The sequence below is a fragment of the Emydura macquarii genome, unplaced genomic scaffold (genome assembly GCF_026122565.2).
Source record: "Emydura macquarii macquarii isolate MOO-44397 ecotype Brisbane River unplaced genomic scaffold, CSIRO-AGI_Emac_v2 contig_2205, whole genome shotgun sequence".
Lineage (NCBI taxonomy): Eukaryota > Metazoa > Chordata > Testudines > Chelidae > Emydura > Emydura macquarii.
Window position 1 is genome coordinate 6,198,780 of NW_027132342.1, and position 22,838 is coordinate 6,221,617.

The window sequence follows — 22,838 nt, forward strand, 5'->3', positions numbered from 1 at the left end:
TTAATTCAGAGAAATCCTAAAGCCCGGATTATGCAGCTTGTCAGATCAGGTAATCAAAATGGTCCCTTTTGGATTGACTGTCTATGAACCCTGTAGGAGTGGAGGTTTTATGCTATATTGTTGGAACTTCTCTGCCCTCGGTGGCTGACAAAGTAGGGTTAATTATCAGTTCAGTTCATTTTGCTAAAGAATTTGAGTGGTAGTGTTTACTTCCTATTGGAGAAAGAAGGGCTTTCATGTTGGGGCCAGAGATAGAAACCTAGAAAAGTATCTGAAACCCTTATAATCCTCAATTTAGATCAGCCCCAAATCCATAAACCATTGAATTGGGTTGGTTTTTGGCTTTTGAATGCTAAAAATAAGCCTATCGGGAATCATATGTCTTTCACCATAAATTCATGTCGTATTGACTAAGTCTATCAGTCCTCTGATTCTCTGGTTACAGCTGCATGGTGGTGGTACAGAAGTGGTACATTATGGCACTCAAAGTCAGGAGTGTAAGATATTTTGTTTAATTGTGCCTATGCCATTATTGGGTTAGGCTTTTGCATGGGGTCCTTTTGAGGTGAGTCCATTCTCCAGCAGTCTCAAGAAAGAAAACACTTAACTAATTAGAGATGGACTCAAAGCAAAAAAATCAGAATCAGGGTTAGATTCTGAACACCACCAACATTTGTGAGTGTTCAGAGTTGGGGATTTGTTTCAGGATCATCTCTAGTACCTGTCCCTAAAAAATTTCTCATAGAGACATTGGACGATTTAACATTGGATCTCTTAAGTGCTACATGTACCAGGAAATAGATCCAATACAAGAGTCGGACAGCCTATCAATAGATCTGCACTTCTGTGTTGTGTAATGATTAGATAGACATGATTAAGTGGCATAGTTCAAGTAGAGTTTTGTAATCCTTTCCTGTTGGAGCTCAAAAGACCCACCCATATCCTGGCCTTAGTCATGGCCACAAATCATCATGGTGCATGAAATGGATTTATAGTTTTGGTTTATAGCCTTGTGAAATAGTCTAGTTTTACATTAATTTTTCTCTGGGATTTCAGGTTCATTTAAAATTCCTGAGTTTTGCTTTGGGTTCAAACCAGTGTAAACTGACACAGAAACAAAAGGTTCAGAAAATTCACTGTAAACCAATACTTCAGTTTCACACAGCTCTAGGCCTCTCTTTGTAATCAGAGTATATAAAAGAAAAATGTAATGGTTAAACCACAGGAGGACAGGGAATTCATTGTTCTAGATTTTAATACTAACTTGACACTGTAAACTTAGTCAAGTCACTTCATTCCTGCCTGCTGCGGCTCACTCTCTGTAAAATGGAGATGATAATACAGCCTTACCCCACAGTGGTATGCTGAGGCGAAGTTCCTTAATGCCCTGTAAAGCACTTTGAGGGCCTTGCCTGGAAGGTGGCACAGTGTTGCAAAGTATTATTATGGTATGTACAGTTATTTTCATGATATATTAATTAAGGATAGCAAACCAGTGCAGATACTATGAGACCACAGAAACCTTTACCCTAAACTCACCCTGAACCAATTTTTTTATTTTTAAAAATGTTTTCTGAATGGTCACACAGGAAATCTGTAGCAGAGGCAAAAAATGGACTCAGATCTCCTGAACCATAAGACTATCTTATGTGGGGAATGACATTCTGTTCATTCATTCATTCATTTTATTCATGCCTGCCCTAAGCTGTTTTTCAAAATGTGATTCAATGAGTGATTTCAAATCTCTTTTATGGTTGTTTTAAAATCTCCAGTTATTACAGCCTGTGATGGAGGTTTCATTTGGACTTCAGGATGAGGAGGACATGAAACCCCTCTCTAGTGGCTAGAGATTGAAAACTTTGCCCCAATCACTGGGTGTGTTCTAGGAACATAGAAACTGGCATAGTGGATCAGACTAGTGGTCCAGTGAGCTCAGTATCTTCTCCCAGAGCCATGGTCTACACTAGAAAATTACATCAGTTTAACTACATCATTCAACAGTGTGAAAAATCCACACTCTGGGCAGCGTAGTTAAGCCAGCCTAAGTCCCCACGTAGACAGTGCTAGTTGATGGAAGAATTCTTCCGCCGATCTAGCTACCACCTCTTGGGCAGGGCCGTTTTAAGACCTTCGTAGGCCCTAGGCATACTTGCCTTTGTAGGCCCCCCGACCGAAATAACTAATTTGATTCTAAGCTATTTTAATAAATAGTTTTTTAAATAAAAATAAAAAATTATATATAAGATTTTTTTTTTCGTAGGCCCTAGGCACTGTGCCTATTGTGCCTAATGGATAATACGGCCCTGCTCTTGGGGAGGTGGGTTACCTATGCTAATGAGAGAATCTCTCCCATTGGCATACGTAGTGTCTACACTGAAGTGCTATAGTGATGGAGCTGTGCTGCTGTAGTGTTTTAAGTGTAGACAAGCTCTGAGACTGGCCAGTGTAAGCTGCTTCAGAGGAAATTTCAAGAAACCCTGCAGTTACAGGATAATCTGCCTCAGGGAAAATTTCTTCTTAACTCTCATTAGTTAGAGGTTAACTTATGATGGAAAGCAGGAGTTATCTGAATCCCTTCTAAAACTTTCTTCTTATTATTATCCATATAAACTTCCAATCATTTTGGACTCCTACCGTTGGTCTTAATATCAGGTGGCCATGAATACCACAGGGTATTTGTTCATTGAGTGCAAATGCATTTCCTTTACCAGTTTAATCTTTCTGCATTTCAGTTTCATTGGATATTTCCGTTAGTGGCTGAATACCAGTGCTCAGTCCATCTTTTCTGTATCATTACTTACTATCTTTGTCTCTTCCCTGCCACCTGGAGCTCTTCCTATCACTTCCGTTTCCTTCAATGGGCTGCTCTATGGTAGCCTGGGACATAGTGCACTAGTAGCAACAGCATTTAAGCAAGTAAATGAACATCCCAGTCAGAACTTGGGAAATAAATCATAAGTAGGGGGCAGAGAATCACTTTTTATTTTTAAATTGTGAAACATTTTGAAGCTATTTCTATTTTATAAGGTTCAAAATGGACCGTTTTAGTATTTTTATTAGTACTGTGGTTGAAATTTTTATCAAAAATATTATTGAAACAGTTCCAGAAATTTTTCATTCACTAAAAACCTCCAGATTTTTGGTAAATAAAAATATTTTAACATAGTTTTGATACATTTTTTTGATAATATTAGATAAATGAGATAAAGAAAGGACAACATTTTTTGTGAAATTTTTCATTTTTTAAATAAAGGTCATTTTTGACAGAAAAAATTGTTAAAAAGGTTAATCAGGCACAATATAAATGTCAATTATTAGAACTTTCACCCATAACCTTTCATCCAAGTGCCAATGGCAGCAGTGAGGGTTGGTTTCAATCTGTCTAGTGGTTCTTTTCTAAAATAAATAAATGTATGGCTCAAGCCCCTATTCTACTTCTTGTCTCTCGGAAATTAAAATATAACTTCTCTGGTCATCTTTGCAGGTGTTTCTTATCCACTCACAAACAATCAGGAATCCTTGGAATCATGGAACCCCAATATCATTTTTGGGGGGAAAAGGGAAACAAAAGAAACATCATAATCACTTAAATATTTATATACGATAAAATGATCAAAACCCAGCCAGTGTGTCTGAAACTTTGTCAATCCAGAGTTCTAAGTATTAGTTGTCCAACTTGCTAAGTTCCAGAATTCTTAGTCACAAAGCAATCCCTATTGACCTAAATCCCACTCAGGAGTGCAATCAAACTCGGTGGCAATCAGGAGATTGTGGGGAGCTCTCTCTCTGTCTGCTTCAATGCAGAGAAACCTGCACCATCAGATCCTGCTCTGATGTGCAATTTTGTGACATCAGCTCTATTCAAAGTGCCCAATAACACTATTGCAAACTGTGGCGCCAATACTGGAGAGCCTTCCTCATGGGAGTAATCCTCCAATCCTATAAATAAGGATTACTCTTTATGGCACCTGCAGAATTAGGCCCAAATACTGTGTATAGAAAACTTTTTCCCTTCATAAAAATCCAACCACCTCTTGGGTGGAACACAACATTTGTCTAATAGTACAAAATCAGACAACAATTTAGGAAAGGGAGAATGGCCTATCCAATTAAAACTACATTAGGAGCTGGATCTCAACTTTCCCAAGTTTGAGAGTATTCAGCTGTGGGGTTTTATATAGGCCTATCTCTGGTAATAAACAATAAAACTTTGTATTTAACCTTTATGTAATTAAATCACAGTTTTAAAAACTGCTTCTTTAATTTCCATGCCTGTGACTCTTTAAAGGGTACTAGAGACCTGTGCTTTTTATATTTACTAATTAGAATTAGTTGCCGAAAACTGTTATCATTTTTATAAAAAAATAAAACTCGATGGAAAGTTTTGGACTAGCTTTCACTAAGAGGGTGACTTCTGCTTGTGATGAACATAACAAAATCACAGTTGTTACTTCCTCTTCAAATACAGTAATCACTGCAAACTCATTGGGTTGGCATTAGAATTTTTAAATATCTTGTTTTCTAAATATTTCATTAAATTTAATATCTATTGTACCAATGTTCAGAGTAAAAATCTCCTATTGTTGGGCTGTTTGGAAGTAGAATTAATTGCATGCAGGATGACTTAACACCTACAGAGTCTCAATTGGGTGGAGGTGGGAAGCATCACAATGAGATTCTCATAACTGAGCCCTAATGAATATGTTTCTTTCTTTCTCTTTGTTGCCACTATTAGGAAACTGCTGGAAGACTGTTGTGACCCTGGTCAGCTCTTTGCTATGACAAAACAGAACTCTCCCCTGGGAAAGAACCTCTGGTTTGATGGGGAATTTTTACATTCTGTCACTATTGACAATGCAACTTACTCCCTTTTCCCACAGGTCAGTAACTGTCTTGTTCTTTTCATTTAACCCTTTATTTCTTTTCCGGACAATAAAACTATACATGCTCAATAAAGCTGGTTGAAAGGCTAGTTGTAAGGCATAATCTGTAACTTCACTCCTTAATGATAAATGTTTTCCTGTCATGCTTTTTTTTAGCCAAAGGCACTGCAAACCTCCGCCTGCGCCTTATGGCCCCTCCCTTCTCTCCAAAATTGCATATACAGCAGGAGGACTAGCTACAGTTTGCATTCAAAAATCTTCCTCCCATGGCCACTTCTCGGTATTGCCCACCCCAAACATTTAAAAATCATGAGTCAGGATCCACAAGATTAACATAAAATTATGATATTTTAAAAAAATAAATGTTTTGCATCCTTTTATTTGCCTACTAGTTTTGAGCCTTCAGGGAGCTCTCAGGTCACAGTTTCAAGCTTTTCTATTTAACCCTGAGGGTTAGGAACTTGCTTTAAATAAATAAAGGCTGAGATTCTCACGTTTCCAGGAGCCAGTGCAACCTCAAATATGTCAAGACTAATGATAAAATCACAGGAATTGGCAACACTAAGAATTGTAAAATTCTCCCTGTTTATATAGCATGCAGAGAGTTTCCAATATTTATGGTTTCAGCATTTTGTGTTCCTTCCCCCATCCTCCAAAAGGGCAGCTTTTGGCCTATAATATTTAGACCCAGATTCACAGCTGGTGTTAGCAGGAGCAGTTCCATTGAAATCACTGGAATTTCACCTATTTACGTTATGGCTGAGTTTGGTCCATAGCATTTAAATTAAAAGACCTAAAAATATATATGATGGGCTAGATTCTGATCCCAGTTATGTAGGTCTAAATCTGGGGTAACTCCTCAATTCTTCCAGATTCTGAACTTGAAGTTACTTCAGATTTGCATCAGCCTGACTGAATATAGGAGGTGGTCCAAGGTGTTAATTATAAAAAAAGATATTCTGGCTATTTATTTTCAAGGGCTCAATCCTGCATTCCCCAAGAAAGCAAAATTGTCCTTAAGGTCTTTAAGACTGCAAGATTGGGCCCTAACCAACTAGTCTACAGCCATCAGAGGCTATTACTAAGAACAATTGGAGCCCAATTTCCAAAAGTAGGTAATGGAACAGGTGATGCAAATGCCTGTTTTTTTGCAGCTCATTTATTTATGTTAGGTATTTGTGCTCCTAACTAACTGCTTACAAGCACAAACACACATGAGTGTCCATGCATTGTGTTTTGCAGCTGCAACTTAGATTTCTGCATTGAAAATTTGGCAATTTTTTTCTCTATGAAAAATATATAATGATAAATTGAGATCCAGTGTAAATGACACCTCGGGGATCTTTCTTTGGTCTTATTAAGCAATGATTATACTGAAGTGCTAAAACGGTCCCGTTGGCAAATAGAAGTTTTTTTAAAAAATTGATCTCATTTTGAAATGGTGAAATATGATGGAGGAATTTACTAAACTGATGAGTAAAATTTTCTGTTTTAAATGATACAAAAGGAATTAAGAATCCCTTTTGATCAAATAGAGTGATACATTTGTAGATCCCCCTGAGCTAGGGATGTATGAACCTTCTGAGTTTAGCCTGATCCAGCAGCATGATTAAATGTGCTTAATTTTATGTACATGAGTAATCCCATGGAAGTCACTAAGACAAAGACATTTACGTGAGTAAAGTTGATCCATAGTATTGGCATCTGGCCTTAAAGATGACCTGCTGGTCACATTACAAAACTTCTCTGTTCTCCTTGTTTGTTTGTTTGCTTTCTGATGGAGGAGGTGGATTGGGCTGAGGAGAGAGTTTTGGTTAGGGGGTCTCACAGAGGTTTTTCATTTTGGGACTTTGGCCTCATCATACTGTCTATGGTTTTGTTATTAATAAATGTTGTATATGTAACCAGAATGGATGGGTGTATTTTAAATGGAATGAAATTAGTAAATGTAATGAGATATTGTCCATTTTTCCCATAAAGACTTATGGTGAAATCCTGACTCTAAAAAACTTCTAGAAATCTGGCAAAACTTCCATTGATTTCAGTGAGGCCAGGATTTCATGCTTAATGCTGACTTCTACTAATTCACTTCTTGGCAACTCCCTTTTCTAGGACTCTACCTTTTACATTATAAAATACAAAACACAGCTCACCATTTGATTTGAAAAACTCCTAGAAGGCTCCTTTTGTTGATTTTTTTGTGTTAGTTTGTTCTTTGTTTATTAAGATTAATTGTACTTGTGTCTGGAAAATAAGTTGCAAAAAAGAAAAATACTTATTGAATAATGAAAGCATGTGGAATTTGTAACATTAATCTAAGGTCGTTAGATATTTTATTGGATTAATAAGCAAAATTGTATTTTTTTAAAGAGTCAGTTAATTATATTGACTTCTGTCATTCTTCAGTGCAGAGATATTGTATGTTGCTATGGATTCAAATTAAGACACCAACATATTCCTGGATAGGTCAGCTTGGTTTTAGAGATACTCTCGCTTCTGTCAATAATGGTATGAACAGCTTGAATGTGAGCCATTTTGTATTGTTTCTAAGATGTGCTAATCTTCACAGCTTTCACAATCATAGAATCAGAGAAGATTAGGGTTTGGAGGGACCTCAAGAGGTCATCTAGTCCAACTCCCTGCTCAAAGCAGGACCAACCCCAACTAAATCATTCTAGCCAGGACTTTGTCAAGTTGGGCCTTAAAGACCTCTGAGGATGGAGGTTCTATGACATCCCTAGGTAACCCATTGTAGCGCTTCACTACCCTTCCAGTGAAAATGTTTTTCCTAATATCCAACCTAGATCTCCTCCACTGCAATTTGAGACCATTGTTCCTTGTTCTGTCATCTGCCACCATGGAGAACAGCCTTGCTTCATCCTCTTTGGAACCCCCAATCAGGTAGTTAAAGGCTGCTATCAAATCCCCTTCTCACTCTTCTCTTCTGCAGACTAAATAAGGCCAGTTCCCTCAGCCTCTCCTCATAAGTCGTGAGCCCCAGGCTCCTAATAATTTTCATTGCCCTCCGCTGGAGTCTTTCCAATTATCCATATCCTTCTTGTAGTAGGGGACCCAAAACTGGACACAATACTGTAGATATGGCCTCACCATATTTGGCCCCTGCCAAATAGAGGGGAATAATCACTTCCCGCAATCTGCTGACAATGCTCCTACTAATGCAGCCCAATATGCCGTTAGCCTTCCTGGCAACAAGGGCACTGGACTCATATCCAGCTTCTTGTCCACTGTGACCCCCAGGTCCTTTTCTGCAGAACTGCTGCTTAGCCAGTCAGTCCCCAGTCTGTAGCAATACATGGGATTCTTTCATCCTAAGTGCAGGACTTTGCACTTGTCCTTGTTGAAGCTCATCAGATTTCTTTTGGCCCAATTTGTCTCCAATTTGTCTAAGTCACTCTATCTTATTCCTACCCTCCAGGGTATCTGCCACTCCCCCCAGCTTCGTGTAATCTGCAAACTTGCTGAAGGTGCAATCCACCCCATCCTCCAGATCATTAAGGAAGATGTTGAACAAAACTGGCCCTAAGACCAATCCCTGGGATGCTCTGCTTGATACCAGCTGCCAACTAGATATTGAGCAGTTGATCACTACCTGTTGAGTGCAATGATCTAGCCAGCTTTCTATCCACCTTATAGTCCATTCATCCAATCATACTTCTTTAATTTGCTGGCAAGAATACTGTGGGAGATTGTATCAAAAGCTTTGCTAAAGTCAAGGTATACCATGTCCACCACTTTCCCCCCATCCACAGAGCCAGTCATCTCATCATAGAAGGCAATCAGGTTGGTCAGGCATGACTTTCCCTTGGTGAATCCATGCTGACTGTTCCTGATCACCTTCCTATCTTCCAAGTGCTTCAAAATGGATTCCTGGGGACTGAGGTGAGGCTGACTGGTCTGTAGTTCCCCATATCCTCCTCCTTCTCTTTTTTAATGATGGGCACTATATTTGCCTTTTTCCAGTCATCTGGGACCTCCCCAATCACCACGAGTTTTCAAAGATAATGGCTCTGCAATTACATCATCCAACTCCCTCAGCACCATCGGATGCATTGCGTCCGGCCCTATGGACTTGTGCATGTCCAGCTTTTCTAAATAGCCCCGAACCTGTTCTTTCATCACTGAGGGCTGCTCACCTCCTCCTACTATGCTGCTAAGTGCAGTAGTCTCGAAGCTGACCTTGTCTGTGAGGATAAAGGCAAAAAAGCATTGAGTAATTCAGCCTTTTCCACATCATCTGTCACTAGGTTGCCTCCCCCATTCAGAAAGGGACCCACACTTTCCCTGACCACCTTCTTGTTGCTACCATACTTGTAGAAACCCTTCTTGTTACCTTTCACATCCGTTGCTAGCAGAAACTCCAATTGTGCTTTGGCCTTCCTGATTTCACCCTTCTATGCTTGAGCAATATTTTTATACTCTTCCAAAGCCATCTGTTCAAGCTTCCACTTCTTGTAAGCTTCCTTTTTGTGTGTTTAAACTCACTAAAGATTTCTCTGTTAAGCCAAGCTGGTTGCCTGCCATATTTGCTATTCTTTCTGTACATCAGGATGATTTGCTCCTTCAACCTCAAAAAAGTTTCTATAAAATATAGCCAACTCTCCTGGACTCCTTTTCCCCTCAGATTATCCTCCCAGGGGATCCTGCCTATCAGTTCCCTGAGGGAGTCAGAATCTGCTTTTCTGAAGTCCAGGGTCCTTATTCTGCTGCTCTTCTTTCTTCCTTTGTCAGGATCCTGAACTCGACCATCTCACGGTCATTGCTGCCCAGGTTACCACCCACTTCTACTTCCCCTACCAATTCTTCTCTGTGCGCAGCATGTGAAGAGGAACATGCCCTTGAGTTGGTTCCTCCAGCACTTGCATCAGTAAAATCTAGTATTAAAAAATACTAGACTTTGCAGCAATCACAATCACTATTTTTTAACATTTCAAAAAGATAGCCCTATTGATTTTAAACCTATATCTACTAGAGCTGGGCAGAGAAAAGCAGTTCCCTTTTGGGGAGAATTTAGATATTTCAAATTTGGTTTCATTATAATTCAGAATGAAAACCAAAAATTTCAAATTTCTCTGTTAAAGGGAATGGAGCCCTGCCACTGGGGTAGTCTGTCTGGTTGATAACCCTGGAACCATGGAAGCCCTAGAAACTTGGGTTGCCAAGGATCTATGAGTTCGGGAATTGGGATGCCCAGGGCTCCCAGCTCCCGAGAACTTGCTTTGTGGGCTGCTGTGCAGGTGGATGTCTGGAAGGCCAAGTTCCTGAGGAGACAGGCAGGCGAGCCAATAGGAAACCAGGTTAATGGAAACTGCCTTGGTTCTGTTGGAATTCTGATTAAATCAAATCATCTTCCTGGGACATTTTGATTTTGATGAATCAGCCAATTCTGGTGGAAAAAATGTTTTCTTTGGAATTTTTCTGACCAACTTTGATATCTATCTATCAAGTCTATAGATTATTATATTAGTCTATTCTATTTCCTCACTCAGTAAGAATACCATAAAGAGAAAAGAAGAAGAAAAAGCTAATGGAACAAATAGAAGTACAAAACTCTCAACTTTTTCTTTCATGTAGCACCATTCGTAATCTGGTTTGCTATCCCTGTGCATTTTGCCTCAGAGGAATGTCATAAACCTTTATCAGATGAACCCCCACTGGAATTAAAAGCCTAGGAAGGTTTATTTTTAGTGAATTCATAAATAAAATATTTGTCTAGCTTCCTATTTCAGCAAAACATTGGACTAAATACTTCAAACCCCCACTTTAAAGAATGATGCCTATTAGCTCACTGGCAACTGGCAAGCAATTTTTGTAAAGATGAATATTCTTTTCAGAAGTATTCAGAAGCTTAAAAACCACTTTATAAAATATAGGTAATACTCTGAAATGCTCAGCGGATGTAGCAGGAATGTGAAGGACCACAGCTACGTTGATATAATCTGAGAAATATTTCCTCCGGGATGAATAAAAACACTCCATCACCATCCATCTGCTGTGCTAAGCCATTCTGAGCTTGCAAAAGACTTCACTGCTCAAATCACGACCCACTCATTGTTTTGCAGCACGAACCAACTCACAGCTCAGTTAGAAAACATGCCATACTTCATGCAATAGAATAAACTGACTTTTATTTTTATTTATTTTTATATCTACACACATGAAATAATATACAAAAAAATTAAGCAGTAGTGGATACTGATAGAAATGTTATTTAAATGTCCTCAGTCCATTGATATAAAAATTATTTTATTACCTAATTTGACTGGCAAAATGCTTTGCTTTTTCTGTAATACCTGTAGACCCTAGACCTGGTAGAAAATTTTCCAATGGCCACTTCTGAAAATTTTGGCCTAATTGTCTTTTTGTATTATGGGCCAAGTCTTTGGCCTAAAAAGTGGGGCTGGGCTTCTGTGATGATGATGGGGGAAGAAATGTGCAGGAGTTCTACCCCCATGGAACAAGCAGTTGCAGAGCTGATCTTCTGAGACTACCACACTCCAGCCTATTAGCTGAAGTAGCCCTTTGTGCCCTTTTTCTGTGGCAAGACCAAGGACTACAGCAGATCCTATAGTCACTCCCCTGACCCACCACTATTTGTCTTCCTCTTGTGCACTGAGGCACACTCCTTGTGCTGTACTCCAGATTGCAGACAGGGTACCCTCTGAGGAATAGAAAATAAAAATATTAAGTTTTAAGCAACCCACTGACTGAGTGAAAAACTGACTCCCTGTCCCAGAGTTGATCAGAGCATATTGATGATACCAAGACAGTGCACCTAGGCCAGCTTAGTTTAGTGGCATCCCTGCAGTGCATAGAGAAAGGTTGCACTTTTTTTTCCCCAGGGGAAAAAAAACTTCATTAAAATGTAGTTTTCTCTGTGTGATATAGCTGCTGATGTTTGCACATCCTGTAGTATTTTCTAGTATGGTTGGTCCCGGGTTCTTTTTAAGATTTAAGTTCACCTTTAAATACATTAATTGAACTTTAATATGAAGATACAGGAGTTATCTGAGACAGAATAGGTGACACACATACTATCAGTGGGGACTGATGTTACCATAACTTGATCAGGTCACACCAGTGCAACTTCTGGAGCAGATAGCTGTAGTCCTCTTCTGTAATGGGTTTCCATCACAGAAGATGTCTAACCTGTTTCTTTGAAAAAGTTAATAGATAATGGTGACCCAAGAGACATAATATACTGGGATTTTTAAAAAGCCTTTGATAAGATCCCATGTGGTGACAGGATAAGAAATGAAACTCTTGTCATGGATGAAGAGCAGGTTATAAAAATGATAGGAAATGGAGCAGTGGAGAAGTTAATGGTGGGGTTTTGGCACTGGGATCTGTTTTCTTTAATATTTCTGGAATCTTTAAGAAGGAAGTTGAGAGAGCTTTTGAAATTTGCTGCTGATGAAAAATTATTTCAGTTAGTAAAAACTGCAGAGGATTGTGAGGTAACTGCAGGTAGACCTAAACACATTGGGAGAATGGGTAACATGATGATGATTGAACTTCAACTTGAATAAATACAAGGTCAAACACATAGGCAAAAATTGTTTAGTCTGCTGATATGCTTTCTGACAAACTCTGAAGTTTTGAATTCTTCTTAGGAAACATTAAGTATAAGAGTCTGAGGAAGTATACCTACTGCATACAGATTGCCATGAAAGGGGTTAAGTCAGAGGGAAACAGGAATATTCTAGCAGGTAAGACTCGTCTCTCAGAAGAAAGGGGCTCTCCTTGGGGGCAGGCCACTTTCAGTAAGAGCCAGGGCAGCAGGGCCTAACCCAGCATAAATCAAAGGGACCTACAGAATTTGGGACAAGGAAAAGCTTGTTAGATTCTGCAGGGAATGAGGAATCCTCTGTTAGGGGTGAAGCTGTATGTAGTAAGCGGAAGCTGGCATTTCCTGCCCTTTATTGTTTGACTGGACTGAAAGGAGACCAGAGTTGTATTTTTTCCTCTCTGACAGGAGTTTTTGGAGAGATTAAGCAAACTTGGTTCAGCTCAAAAAAGTAGCTGAGATATAACTCAAACCCCTGAACTTTGAAGGAGAAGTAGTCTACTTCGAGACCAGTAACTGGAAAAAGCCCAGTTTCACAGATATTTGCAGAAAGAGAATTTTTAACTCCCCAAAATGAGTATTCACACCATAAATATGATTGTCAGACTGCCAGTTCAATCAGGGAACAAAAAATTACCATGCAACTGCTATGTCCAATCAAAACACATGCTTGAGTTTTGAATATTGATTGCTTGAAGTGAACTTGAAGTAATCTACAGACCAAGAAGTATTTGCCATAGTTATGCAGTGATTAATTTCAAACACAAATGGAGTTGAGAATAGTTGTTCATGGACAATTTGTGAACATGAAAAAGGTAACATTTGTCAAATGATTCATCCAACTTCACACCACGTGAAGTATTAAGTCTGTAAATTTTGAACAAATAAAAGGCAACGCTTTTTAAATAATGCAGTGTATGGGAAACCTCTGGAATTCTTTGCCCCAGATGGTTATCAAGAAAAATATTGTGATTTGATATGTAATATCACTGAATAAATTTATGAGCATTAATAATATTTGTAGCTATGTTTGTGAAAATATGGGGAACCCAATTCCTTAATTTGGGGCATTAGCAGGTGTCTGGAAGGATTTTAAAATCCCATAACCATTTACAGCATTCCTTAATTAACTAGCATTTTATCATCTTTATCTGATACTGGACTTAATGATCAAATGATCTGAGCCAGTATGGCAGATCCTAGGTCCCTGTAGTGTAGCATGCCATTTGTACAATTGTTTGAAAATACATTCAGGAAATGCTGATTTGGAAAAGGAATTGTATGCAAGATTTGTAATTCTCTCCCTTTGTGTGACATAGTTTGCCAATCCTCTTTGGCTAGGCTCTTTTTTATAGTCAGGGTCCTTCCTACTCCCCTTAATTTTCCTTTACATATAGTGGTCAGGTGAGTTTTTTTGAGTTGCATTTAATGAATATTAGTTAATATTGCCCCCAAACCTTCTCTGTGCTTTGTTGATATTCTTTTCTGATCAGTTTGTGCTGCTAAATATGTTATGAAGACAGGTTACCCATTGATGGTCCACATTTTCCTTTGTTCTGGAGTGGAGATATATCTATATACTTCAAAGGAGACTCTGTTAAAAGATTTATAATTAGAAACATGAGAACGTATTTTGTTTAATAAGATAAGAAAGTTTGTAACTCTATCTCATCCTGAAATGATATCAATCTTATACTGATAAGAAATAACCTATAAAAATCAGACACTCCAAATTCCCGCTTATAGAGCCTGAATCTTCTCTTGCTTAACACTGGATAAGGGCTTGTCTACACAGGAAGGCTTTTGCTAATTATGGTTTTGTGAACAAACTGTGGTGGAATAACTATTCTGAAACCATCTGTCACCTACTTTCCTCAGAATGAGTGCATACATGTGGCACTGACTTTTTCAGCATTTTTGGCAGGTATCCCATGGGGCTTTGTCCCACTGATGGGCTCTTATGCATTCTGGGACTTTTCTCATGCACATTGTGGGATACTTGTCGGAAGCTACTGGAATTCTGAGACTTGGAAGAATTACAAATTCCGATGATTCCTCTCCTGGTGTCCCATGATTCAGCTCTCTTTTGCAAGCTGGTGCCATCTGCAAACTTCTGTCAGCCAGTATGGAGAGAACATTGCTGCATGCTGTGATTCTGGCAGTCACTTGTACACAGAGGCTGCTGCACATGCATTTGAGATCATGTTGCTTGGGTGGCTTTGGCTTTGAAGGCCAGCTGTCACACTACTGAGCCAATTTGACCAGAGGAGGAAGAGGAGAAGGATAAAGTTGAACAGCTATTTGTAGTTGATCTTTTTGTGGAGCAACTTCACTTGGTGTAGTACCATTTCTGGACTCAGGAAACTAGCAGTGACTGTTGGATAGTGCTGCGACCCTGGGATTGCCAGCCGCGGCAGAAGAATTTCTGGATGACAAAGAGGGCACTTGACTAGAGATCTGTGTGGAGCTCACCCCCTATCTGCAGTTGCATCACACCAATATGACAGCTCCCCTCCACATGGAGAAACATGTGACCATCACCATGTGGTAGCACACCAGCCCTGGCTGCTGCTGGTCATGTGACTGTTAACTTAGTAGATTGACTGTTGAAGCGTTGTCATGGATGTGTGCGCTGCTCTAAAGAAGGTGCTGTGACATGGGTCATAAAGCTTGGCAATGCACTGAAGATTACTGATGGACTGATGTAATCAAGGTCTAGATGAGCTTTTCCCTGCTGACCTGGCTCGGGAGAGGGGAACAGGCATCAGGGCCAGACTCTATTTGCATGAGCACACCCACCCTGCTTAGGTGCTCAGCACCATGGGATTGCTTTGCCCAAATGATCCCTTTGGCAGGTTTGGGTTACAAATCACTATAGTGTTTAATGCAGTAGGGATGTAAAATATTGTTTAACTAAACAACTGCTTAAACTATAAAAATTTTATCGTTTAAATGATTATAATATTTTACATCCCTCGGGAGTTGCGGGGGATGTCTGGGAGCTGGATGTAGGGCATCCCTCTGCACCTTGGTCCTGCCACTGCATGGGGCCCTGGTCCCTCCAATCATTCCGGAGCAGGGCCTCCAGAGCCGGGGTGCCACTGCCCCCATGGCCTGTCATCCCCCAGCCCACAGGAGGGGGCAATATAAGGCACCTCTATGCACTTCCATGCCTTGCCCACCTCCCGAGCCCATCCACCCTGTGCTGCACTCCTGGTCCTGCCCCAGGGCCGGGGACACCCCCCATGCCCGCATGACCCCCCGCTCTCCTGACTCTTCACCCAGGCTCACCTCAGCCGCTGCCGCCTGGCTCACTGCTGCTCAAGCTGGTGTTGCTGGCACCAAAACCCTGAGCTCTCCCTTGTACATGCGTGAGTCCCAGCCTCCCCCCCATCATCCCTCCCTGCAACACCTCTTACCCATTCGCCCCCCCATGTGCACAGCCCCCCCCCCCCCCCCTGCAGCGAACAGTTAAACGATTAACACAATTTGTAAACGGTAAGACTACTATTTACCAGTTAACCGTTTGCTATTTTACATCCCTAAAATGCAGGGGTAATGAAATGTTGTGCCCCTTATTGTATGAGGAAAGGGCAGCAGGACTGTCCTTAGCCTGTTGAAGGGTCACTCTCATCTGAACCGAACTGGCTAAGCAAGTGGGTCTGATGTCAGACGAGCTCTGTGAAGGTTGTTTGGAGGTCGGGACAGGTATTCCTGCCTGGAAGTGTGGGCTGTACCTAAGAGCCCTAATCATGATTGAACCTCCTCCTCTCACTGGTCAAAGATGGAGCTAATTAAGATTCCATTAGGACTCTTTTGTTTTGTTAAGAGCTCGCTAGAGCTGAAGTCATCTACTGTGGGACAGCGCTCCTGCCCAGCTTCTGCACTGAGGTTCACCCACTGAGAGCGGACAACCACTGAGAGCTGGGTGAACCTCAAGAGACCGACTCGCAGAGGTCGTAGTGGAGAAGCAGGTGGTAGCAGAAAGGGATGGTGTGCAGCCAAGTGGCTGGCAAAGGGCAGCCAATGGGATGGCTAGTGGAGTGGCTGGCAGAGCAGCCTGTGGAGTAGCAAGTGGCCAGCTGGGTAGCTGGTGGAGTGGCTGACGGAGCGGCTGGTGGGAGGGCTGGAACATAGCGACCGGATAGTGGTGTGAGCAAGGTACCTTCTTTCCCTCTCCCCTCAGCAAGGGTGGGAGGTGAACTCTGCAGTTGCACCTCTAGACTCTGGGTCTACCCTGACTAAGGAGAACACCTATGAGTGGGGTGCTGTGAAGGGAGGGGGCACATTAAAGGAACTTCTTGTTGCTAGATTTAAGAACCTGAGGCAAAAGGAAACTGCCTAACATACTCTGGGGTGGGTGCTTTGTTCATGGTTTCATGTGTGAGATTTCTGCTTGCGGCATTTTCCCAAGTTAATTCTGGGTTACTTTTCCCCTTTTTATTAAAAATCTCTTTTCTACACTCAGTCTCTGTGCTAGTGAGAGGGGAAGTATTGCCTCTAGAGGCACCCAAGGGTTGTGTGTAATTGTCCCAGGTTACTGTGTGGGGTCTCAAGTTGGTTTTGTGTTGTATTGTTCAAAGGAAACCCTAGATATTGAGTATGGCCCTTGTTGCTGCTGATGCTGACTGGCAGAAGGGTTACATTAGCATGACTGGGGTTTCCAAATTGTATTGGGGTCACTGATCGACCCATGTGCCTATTCTTTGCCCTCCACACCAAACCTCATCATTAAACAGAAAGGGCTATTCTCCCTGGTGCTCCAAAGCCTGGTTGATCACCATGGCAAGTTCGTTAATATCAATATGTGGTGGTCTAGAAAGGTCTCGGATGTTAGGATCTTTTAAAACCCATGTCTGTTTTCCCTAAACAAATATGGAACTTTTGCTCCCAAGATCACTTTGGACATTAATTATGAAACCTTTTACAGGACCCTTGGGTAGGAGAAAGGATAAAGGTTCCTATGTAGGGAAGAAATCCTAGCTTTCCAAAGAGATCTCCCCCTTCTCAGAGTCCTGGTCAGGCTTGAGTTCTATGGTCTCATTGGTGCCTTTGGCACTGTCTAACCTGTACAGCCACTTAAATGTTGGCTGAAGGATTGAAGTCACATTCAGTGGCAGAAAAATGGTCATTCGTAAGATCATTGTTCATAAAGTTGGGGTTCTATTGTAGCAGAAAACTGTCAAAGCCAGGCTACAGTAGGGGAAAGAGTGGGAATGTTGGTTGATCAAAACCTTTGTATGCTCTGTCCTGACTAGGCTTGTAAAAACTTAGGCAGATGAGCTGCTCAGTCATACTGTATTTGTTTGCTCCTGTTTCTCTGGAATTTATCTGCAATAATGCACATGTCAAATTGGGTTTAACTCAGTTAATGAAAATACATAAATAGATATTGATCTTTCCAAATGCAATAGAGGTGGCGGAGATGTGTGTGTGTGGGGGGGGGGGGGGGGAGATAGAGAAAGAGGGGATCTGGCTGAAAAGTGTCATTTTGGCCAAAAGGCAAAGAATGATAGTTTTAATCCTATGCCCACAACACCACTTTCTGCTGTGTGTCACACAGACTGGTAAAGCAGTTCTGGAGAGTGACTTGTGTTGATCATTTTCTTTCCTGTGTAACAAGTGTCTTCCCAATAGTCATATAGTATTTGGTGTTTCTGCAGTGTTGCTGAATTTACCAGACAGCTCATGATGCTCTCAGCGTTCTAAACACTGTTTCCAATCCATGCTGGATTAAAACCTAAATAGCCTTGAGTTTATTAATAACTTAATCCTTTAAAACCCCACTCCTTTGATAGCTGTTGAGTACAATGTTTTGGAATGTGCTTTGAGATCTTCTTTCCCCATCACCCCCCAGGCCTTAGAGGCCCTGTTTTGGTAGATGCAAAGTTTCCTTTCTCTTCATGAGTGATGGAGGAGGTCTGGGACATGGAGTCCAGGAGGTGGTCAGGTGGCTCAGCTTCCAGGTTGTGAGGGATATGATCAATAAAGAGAGAGCAAGAAATACGGGGGCATTGTGATCAGCTACTTCAAGCTAGATTTATTATAGCTGAGAGCACATTTTGCTGTAGTAAAGCTTGAGTGGTACTTTCTAAGTGCTCTAAAACCTGCATTGGTTATTAGAATGGTCTTGAAATTTGCTCTGACAGAAGGAAGATGGGTAGGGTTAGTGGCCCAAGTTTGGGGTAATTTCCTCAAGTGGTCTCTGAGATACAAGCCCCTCCCCCCCAAATAAAACCATAGCTCTTTACAAAATCAACCAGTTCTTATAACTTTTTGTTTGTTTGCTCACAACTGAGGCTAAAACTATGGCTTGAATCATCCCCCAACTGATCTTGCTTGCTCAACATTTATCTCATCTACTACATAGCACCCACTACCCTTTTAGGGAGGCAATACTGAAAAAAGTTAATAAAGGAAAAGGTTAGCTTTCAAGAATGGAATGTGCCAAAACCCAGGCAACAAAGAGATTGAAATGTGCATGTTCAGCAATATTAGGTCCACAGGCTTTCAGGCAGCCCATTGTCACAGTGACTGGTTGGTTCAAGAGGCTATGCTGTGGTCATTGAACCTGAGCTACAGCCATGCACTGTGAATTCAAACCCTTCTCTTGGCTGAATTCTGTGAATGATCAATGGACTTGTGACAATCTCCCTCGGTCAAGGAGGTTCATACTTTCATGCAATGTGCCCTAAGTAGTACAGCTAAGACAGAAGGGCCATTGTTTTCAAAAAGATAAATAACACATGCAAATGACTGCTAGGCATCTTGCTACTTGGAGTGATTTTTACACTCTTTGGGAAGTAGCTTTGAGCAGCATGGCTAAGTTAGAGGCTCTATTAGTATTTAAGCTACACTACTGTTCTGAATACTGCAATGCTGTGCATGGTGCCTTAGCGGTTAGCATGCAAACTCTACTATGGGGAATTTCTTAAACCAAAGTTGCCAAAGCAAACATGGGAACATTCAAGTTGGGGGTGAGGGGTGGGTCTAGCCATTTTTGTGCAGGTGGTGCTCATCTATTAGAGCGGGACCAAGGATTTTTTTTAGAAATCATAGGGTCTGTTTTAATTAAGGTGATCAATAGTTTACGATCTGAACATCATGGCATGAAAAATGGCTCTTTAAGAGCCAACATAATTTCTCAATGAAAGAGCAAAATCCTTAACCCATCTACCAGTGCCTACATATTCTTCCTAGTTGGAAGACAATAGAGACAAGTATGGTCCGCCACAGTACACAATTCTGAGATACAGTGCCCAGAAAATATCATTTACAAAATTGCTTAATAGCCTGGCCTTTCTCTGGCCCATTTTTGGGGCTAAAAATTAGTGTTAAAAATAAAAAGTGCTGTGTATCCTCACACACTGATGTGTTAGACATTGTTGCACTGAAGTAACATCTCATTCTTATGGTACAGCAAATCCAATATTAAGCTGTGTGCCAGTATAACCTTAATTCTGCTGTCTTTGAGCGATGCCCCAATGCCCATAACAAAGATTCTCGTTCTTTGCTTTTGCAAATCATGCAGAACATCCAGAGAATAAAACACATGACCATCGTAGAACAGATTCTAATGTATTTTCTTAGGTTAGGTAAAACATGTGTTTAGGTGAAGTATACTGAACAAAAACTACCTACATCTGTCCTACATTCAACCACTGAGCCTTCACAACAGGAACTTCATCACCCGTGCTAAATTTTACAACCCCTTCACTCCATTTTATCCCTTCAGCCTTGTGCACAGGATTCCATCTAACACTATGCTTTTGTTTACCCATCATTTGACCCACAGACCACTCTTACATTCTACCTCACTTCTGAAAATTCCCATGGCAAAGAGACCCTGTGCACCAGTGCTGGCAAAGCCTACAGAACTCAGAGCCAGAATGAGGCATACTGTATCCCTCAAGGTATACAAACACCTCTTTCCTTTATTCACATACATGGGAGGAAAGATAGGAAGTGGGATTCAGACCCCTCAGAGGGGCAATGCTGCCCTCCCACCGATCCTTCTTATATCACAGTCACAACTCTGCCTAGCTTCTCCAATGAATCCCTTCACTATTCCATACAGCGACACCTAACACAGTGTACATAGCTGGAATGCATGTGTGTCACTCCCAGTAGTTAGTGCCAGCTCCATCTGGGGTGGCAGAATTAAGATTGCATTGGCATGTACCTTAACTCTGTATTCTTCTCTATTTTCAGAGGTTTGAGCTTAGCTGAACTCAGTGTTCTGGAAGGGCATGAGATAGCACCAGGCAACCTTAACTGCATTGACGAAGTTATATGTCTATGACCATTGCACTGGAGGTGTTAAATGGAAAGATGGGCTGCAGTATTGGATTAAGCCATCAACACATTTACTTAGCTATTTCTTTGCAGGGCCCTACAGGTGTAACTAGAGAAAATCCCCATCATCTTCTTTCTCCTGAATCCAAAACCAACTGGCTTGGCTCACTTCCTTTTTTCAAACAGTAAGACTTGGTATGTTCAGTTAATTGAGACAAGCACAGTGTGATAAATTAAAGAGACAGGACCAGCCTTAATATGAGAGGAGGTGAAAAGAGCGTACTCTCAAATGCCAGATGTATGCCACACAAATCTACCGCAGGGACTTTCATCTTTGTGCCATAAAGAAGAAATAGAAAAGCAAAGATATAAATAATGCTTTATACTGCAATAATGCCTTTAGACTAACATCTCTAAGCACTTTACAGACATTAAAATCTGATCCAGGGTATTGTTGCATGGTTAAAAGCTTATAAACCTCTAGAGACCATTTAAAAGAGTTTGTAACATTTTCAGTGCCTAAGGAGAAAAAAAAAAAAAAAAAAAAGAACTATAAACCCCTTCTCCTCTGTGGCAAGCAGACTTCCAAGAAAGAGAGCAGCCATTCCCCACCCTCCACCCCTTCTTTCTTTCTTTCTTTCTTTCTTCCTTTTTTTTGGCTGTGAATGAGTGGCATATTAACCCCATCCATATTTTTAGCGTGTTCCATGAGGATTCATTGCATTCACTGAGCAAGAAAATATTGATGCTACATTATTAACCAAATGGAAACATTTTAGGAAGATTAGCAATAGTGCTGTATTACAAGAGACGTAGTGTGAAATCCTGACCTCACCAAAGGCAATAGCAAAACTCTGATTGATTTCAATAGTCATTCCTCTTCCCAGCCAGGGCTGACTTTCCTTCAGTCAGGACCTTCCACAAAAATCCAAGGAGCTGGCTTCTCTTGTCTTCTTAGGTGAGAGATCTTCACCTAAGCAGGTTTCTCACTTATACTCAGTTCCAGAGAATTCAACCCATCCTTATTTGGACTCATCTTGCTCAGTTTGCAAGAGCTCTGGCCTCTTGGGTCTGTCTAGTGATGGTTGCCAAAGATGACTTCTGTTTTCGCTCATTCTTCCAAAGTTCAATTACTTTGTTTCAAGAGACATGATAACCTCATGGTGCTTTTTTCTTCCTGTGCTCTTCCCAATCCCCTGCTGACCTCTATGAAAATAGGACTTCAATTCTTTCTGGTCATTCCATTCTTAATTTACAGCGAAGACAGGTAAATAGTTGTGGCATTCCCTCTTGTACAGACTGTACAGTCAAACATCAGTGACTATCCATAATTCCTTATGTAGTGTTAATACATATATTTCCCAAAGATACTAATCACAAGTGTCATTAGCTTTCAGAAAAGACCTCATTCAATACAGTTTTATAATACAGTAATATTATATAAAAGCAGATAATTTAATTGCTTATTACTTGAATTTCAGGCCTCCTGTCTTTGCAGACCAATAAACCTTTGCAATGTATTTTTTGAGAAGTAAAATTGAGACCAAGCTTCTTTCTCCTGCTGGGTGTAGATGACATGCCGTCTTCTCTCCCACTTCTTTGTGTGAGGTTTGCCTCCTTCCTTTTTAGCTTGATGGGTCTGTTTACGTGATATGAAAATACATTTTCATTATGTTTCAAAGTACTCTGGAAGTAACTCCCATTTGGCTAAGACACATTCCTGTGTCTGTTTACCAATCCTGTGACATACCTGGTTTAAACACACTTTAGTCATGATTCTATCATATATCCATAACCCTTTATACCCACTGCATACATACATCATGCAAGAATGTTAATGATTCGCTAGTTATTAATTTTAAATAACTCACAAGGCATGTTTTTTACAAAGATTATTACAACAGTATGTAGAATGTGAATACAGGGATGCTTCATGTCAAACTTGTCACTTCATGTCACTTGTTGAGGCACTCAAAAACTGAAAATCCCAACTAACTCTTTCTTATACCTGCAAACTAGATGTTCACATTGTCTTGGTTTAAGTGTAATGTGCGTTAATTGCTGTTTGCAGTCTC

General features: G+C 40.7%; 1 protein-coding gene across 2 annotated transcripts in view; it reads left to right on the forward strand.

The window, feature by feature from the left end:
* Positions 1-22,838, forward strand: part of ST8SIA1 (ST8 alpha-N-acetyl-neuraminide alpha-2,8-sialyltransferase 1) — a 172,331-nt gene that overhangs the window by 92,370 nt on the left and 57,123 nt on the right. For both annotated transcript variants that reach the window (XM_067559234.1, XM_067559233.1), the window contains exon 2: positions 4,736-4,880. In XM_067559234.1, coding sequence (XP_067415335.1) covers positions 4,736-4,880 — 145 coding nt within the window. The remainder of the gene's footprint in view (positions 1-4,735; positions 4,881-22,838) is intronic.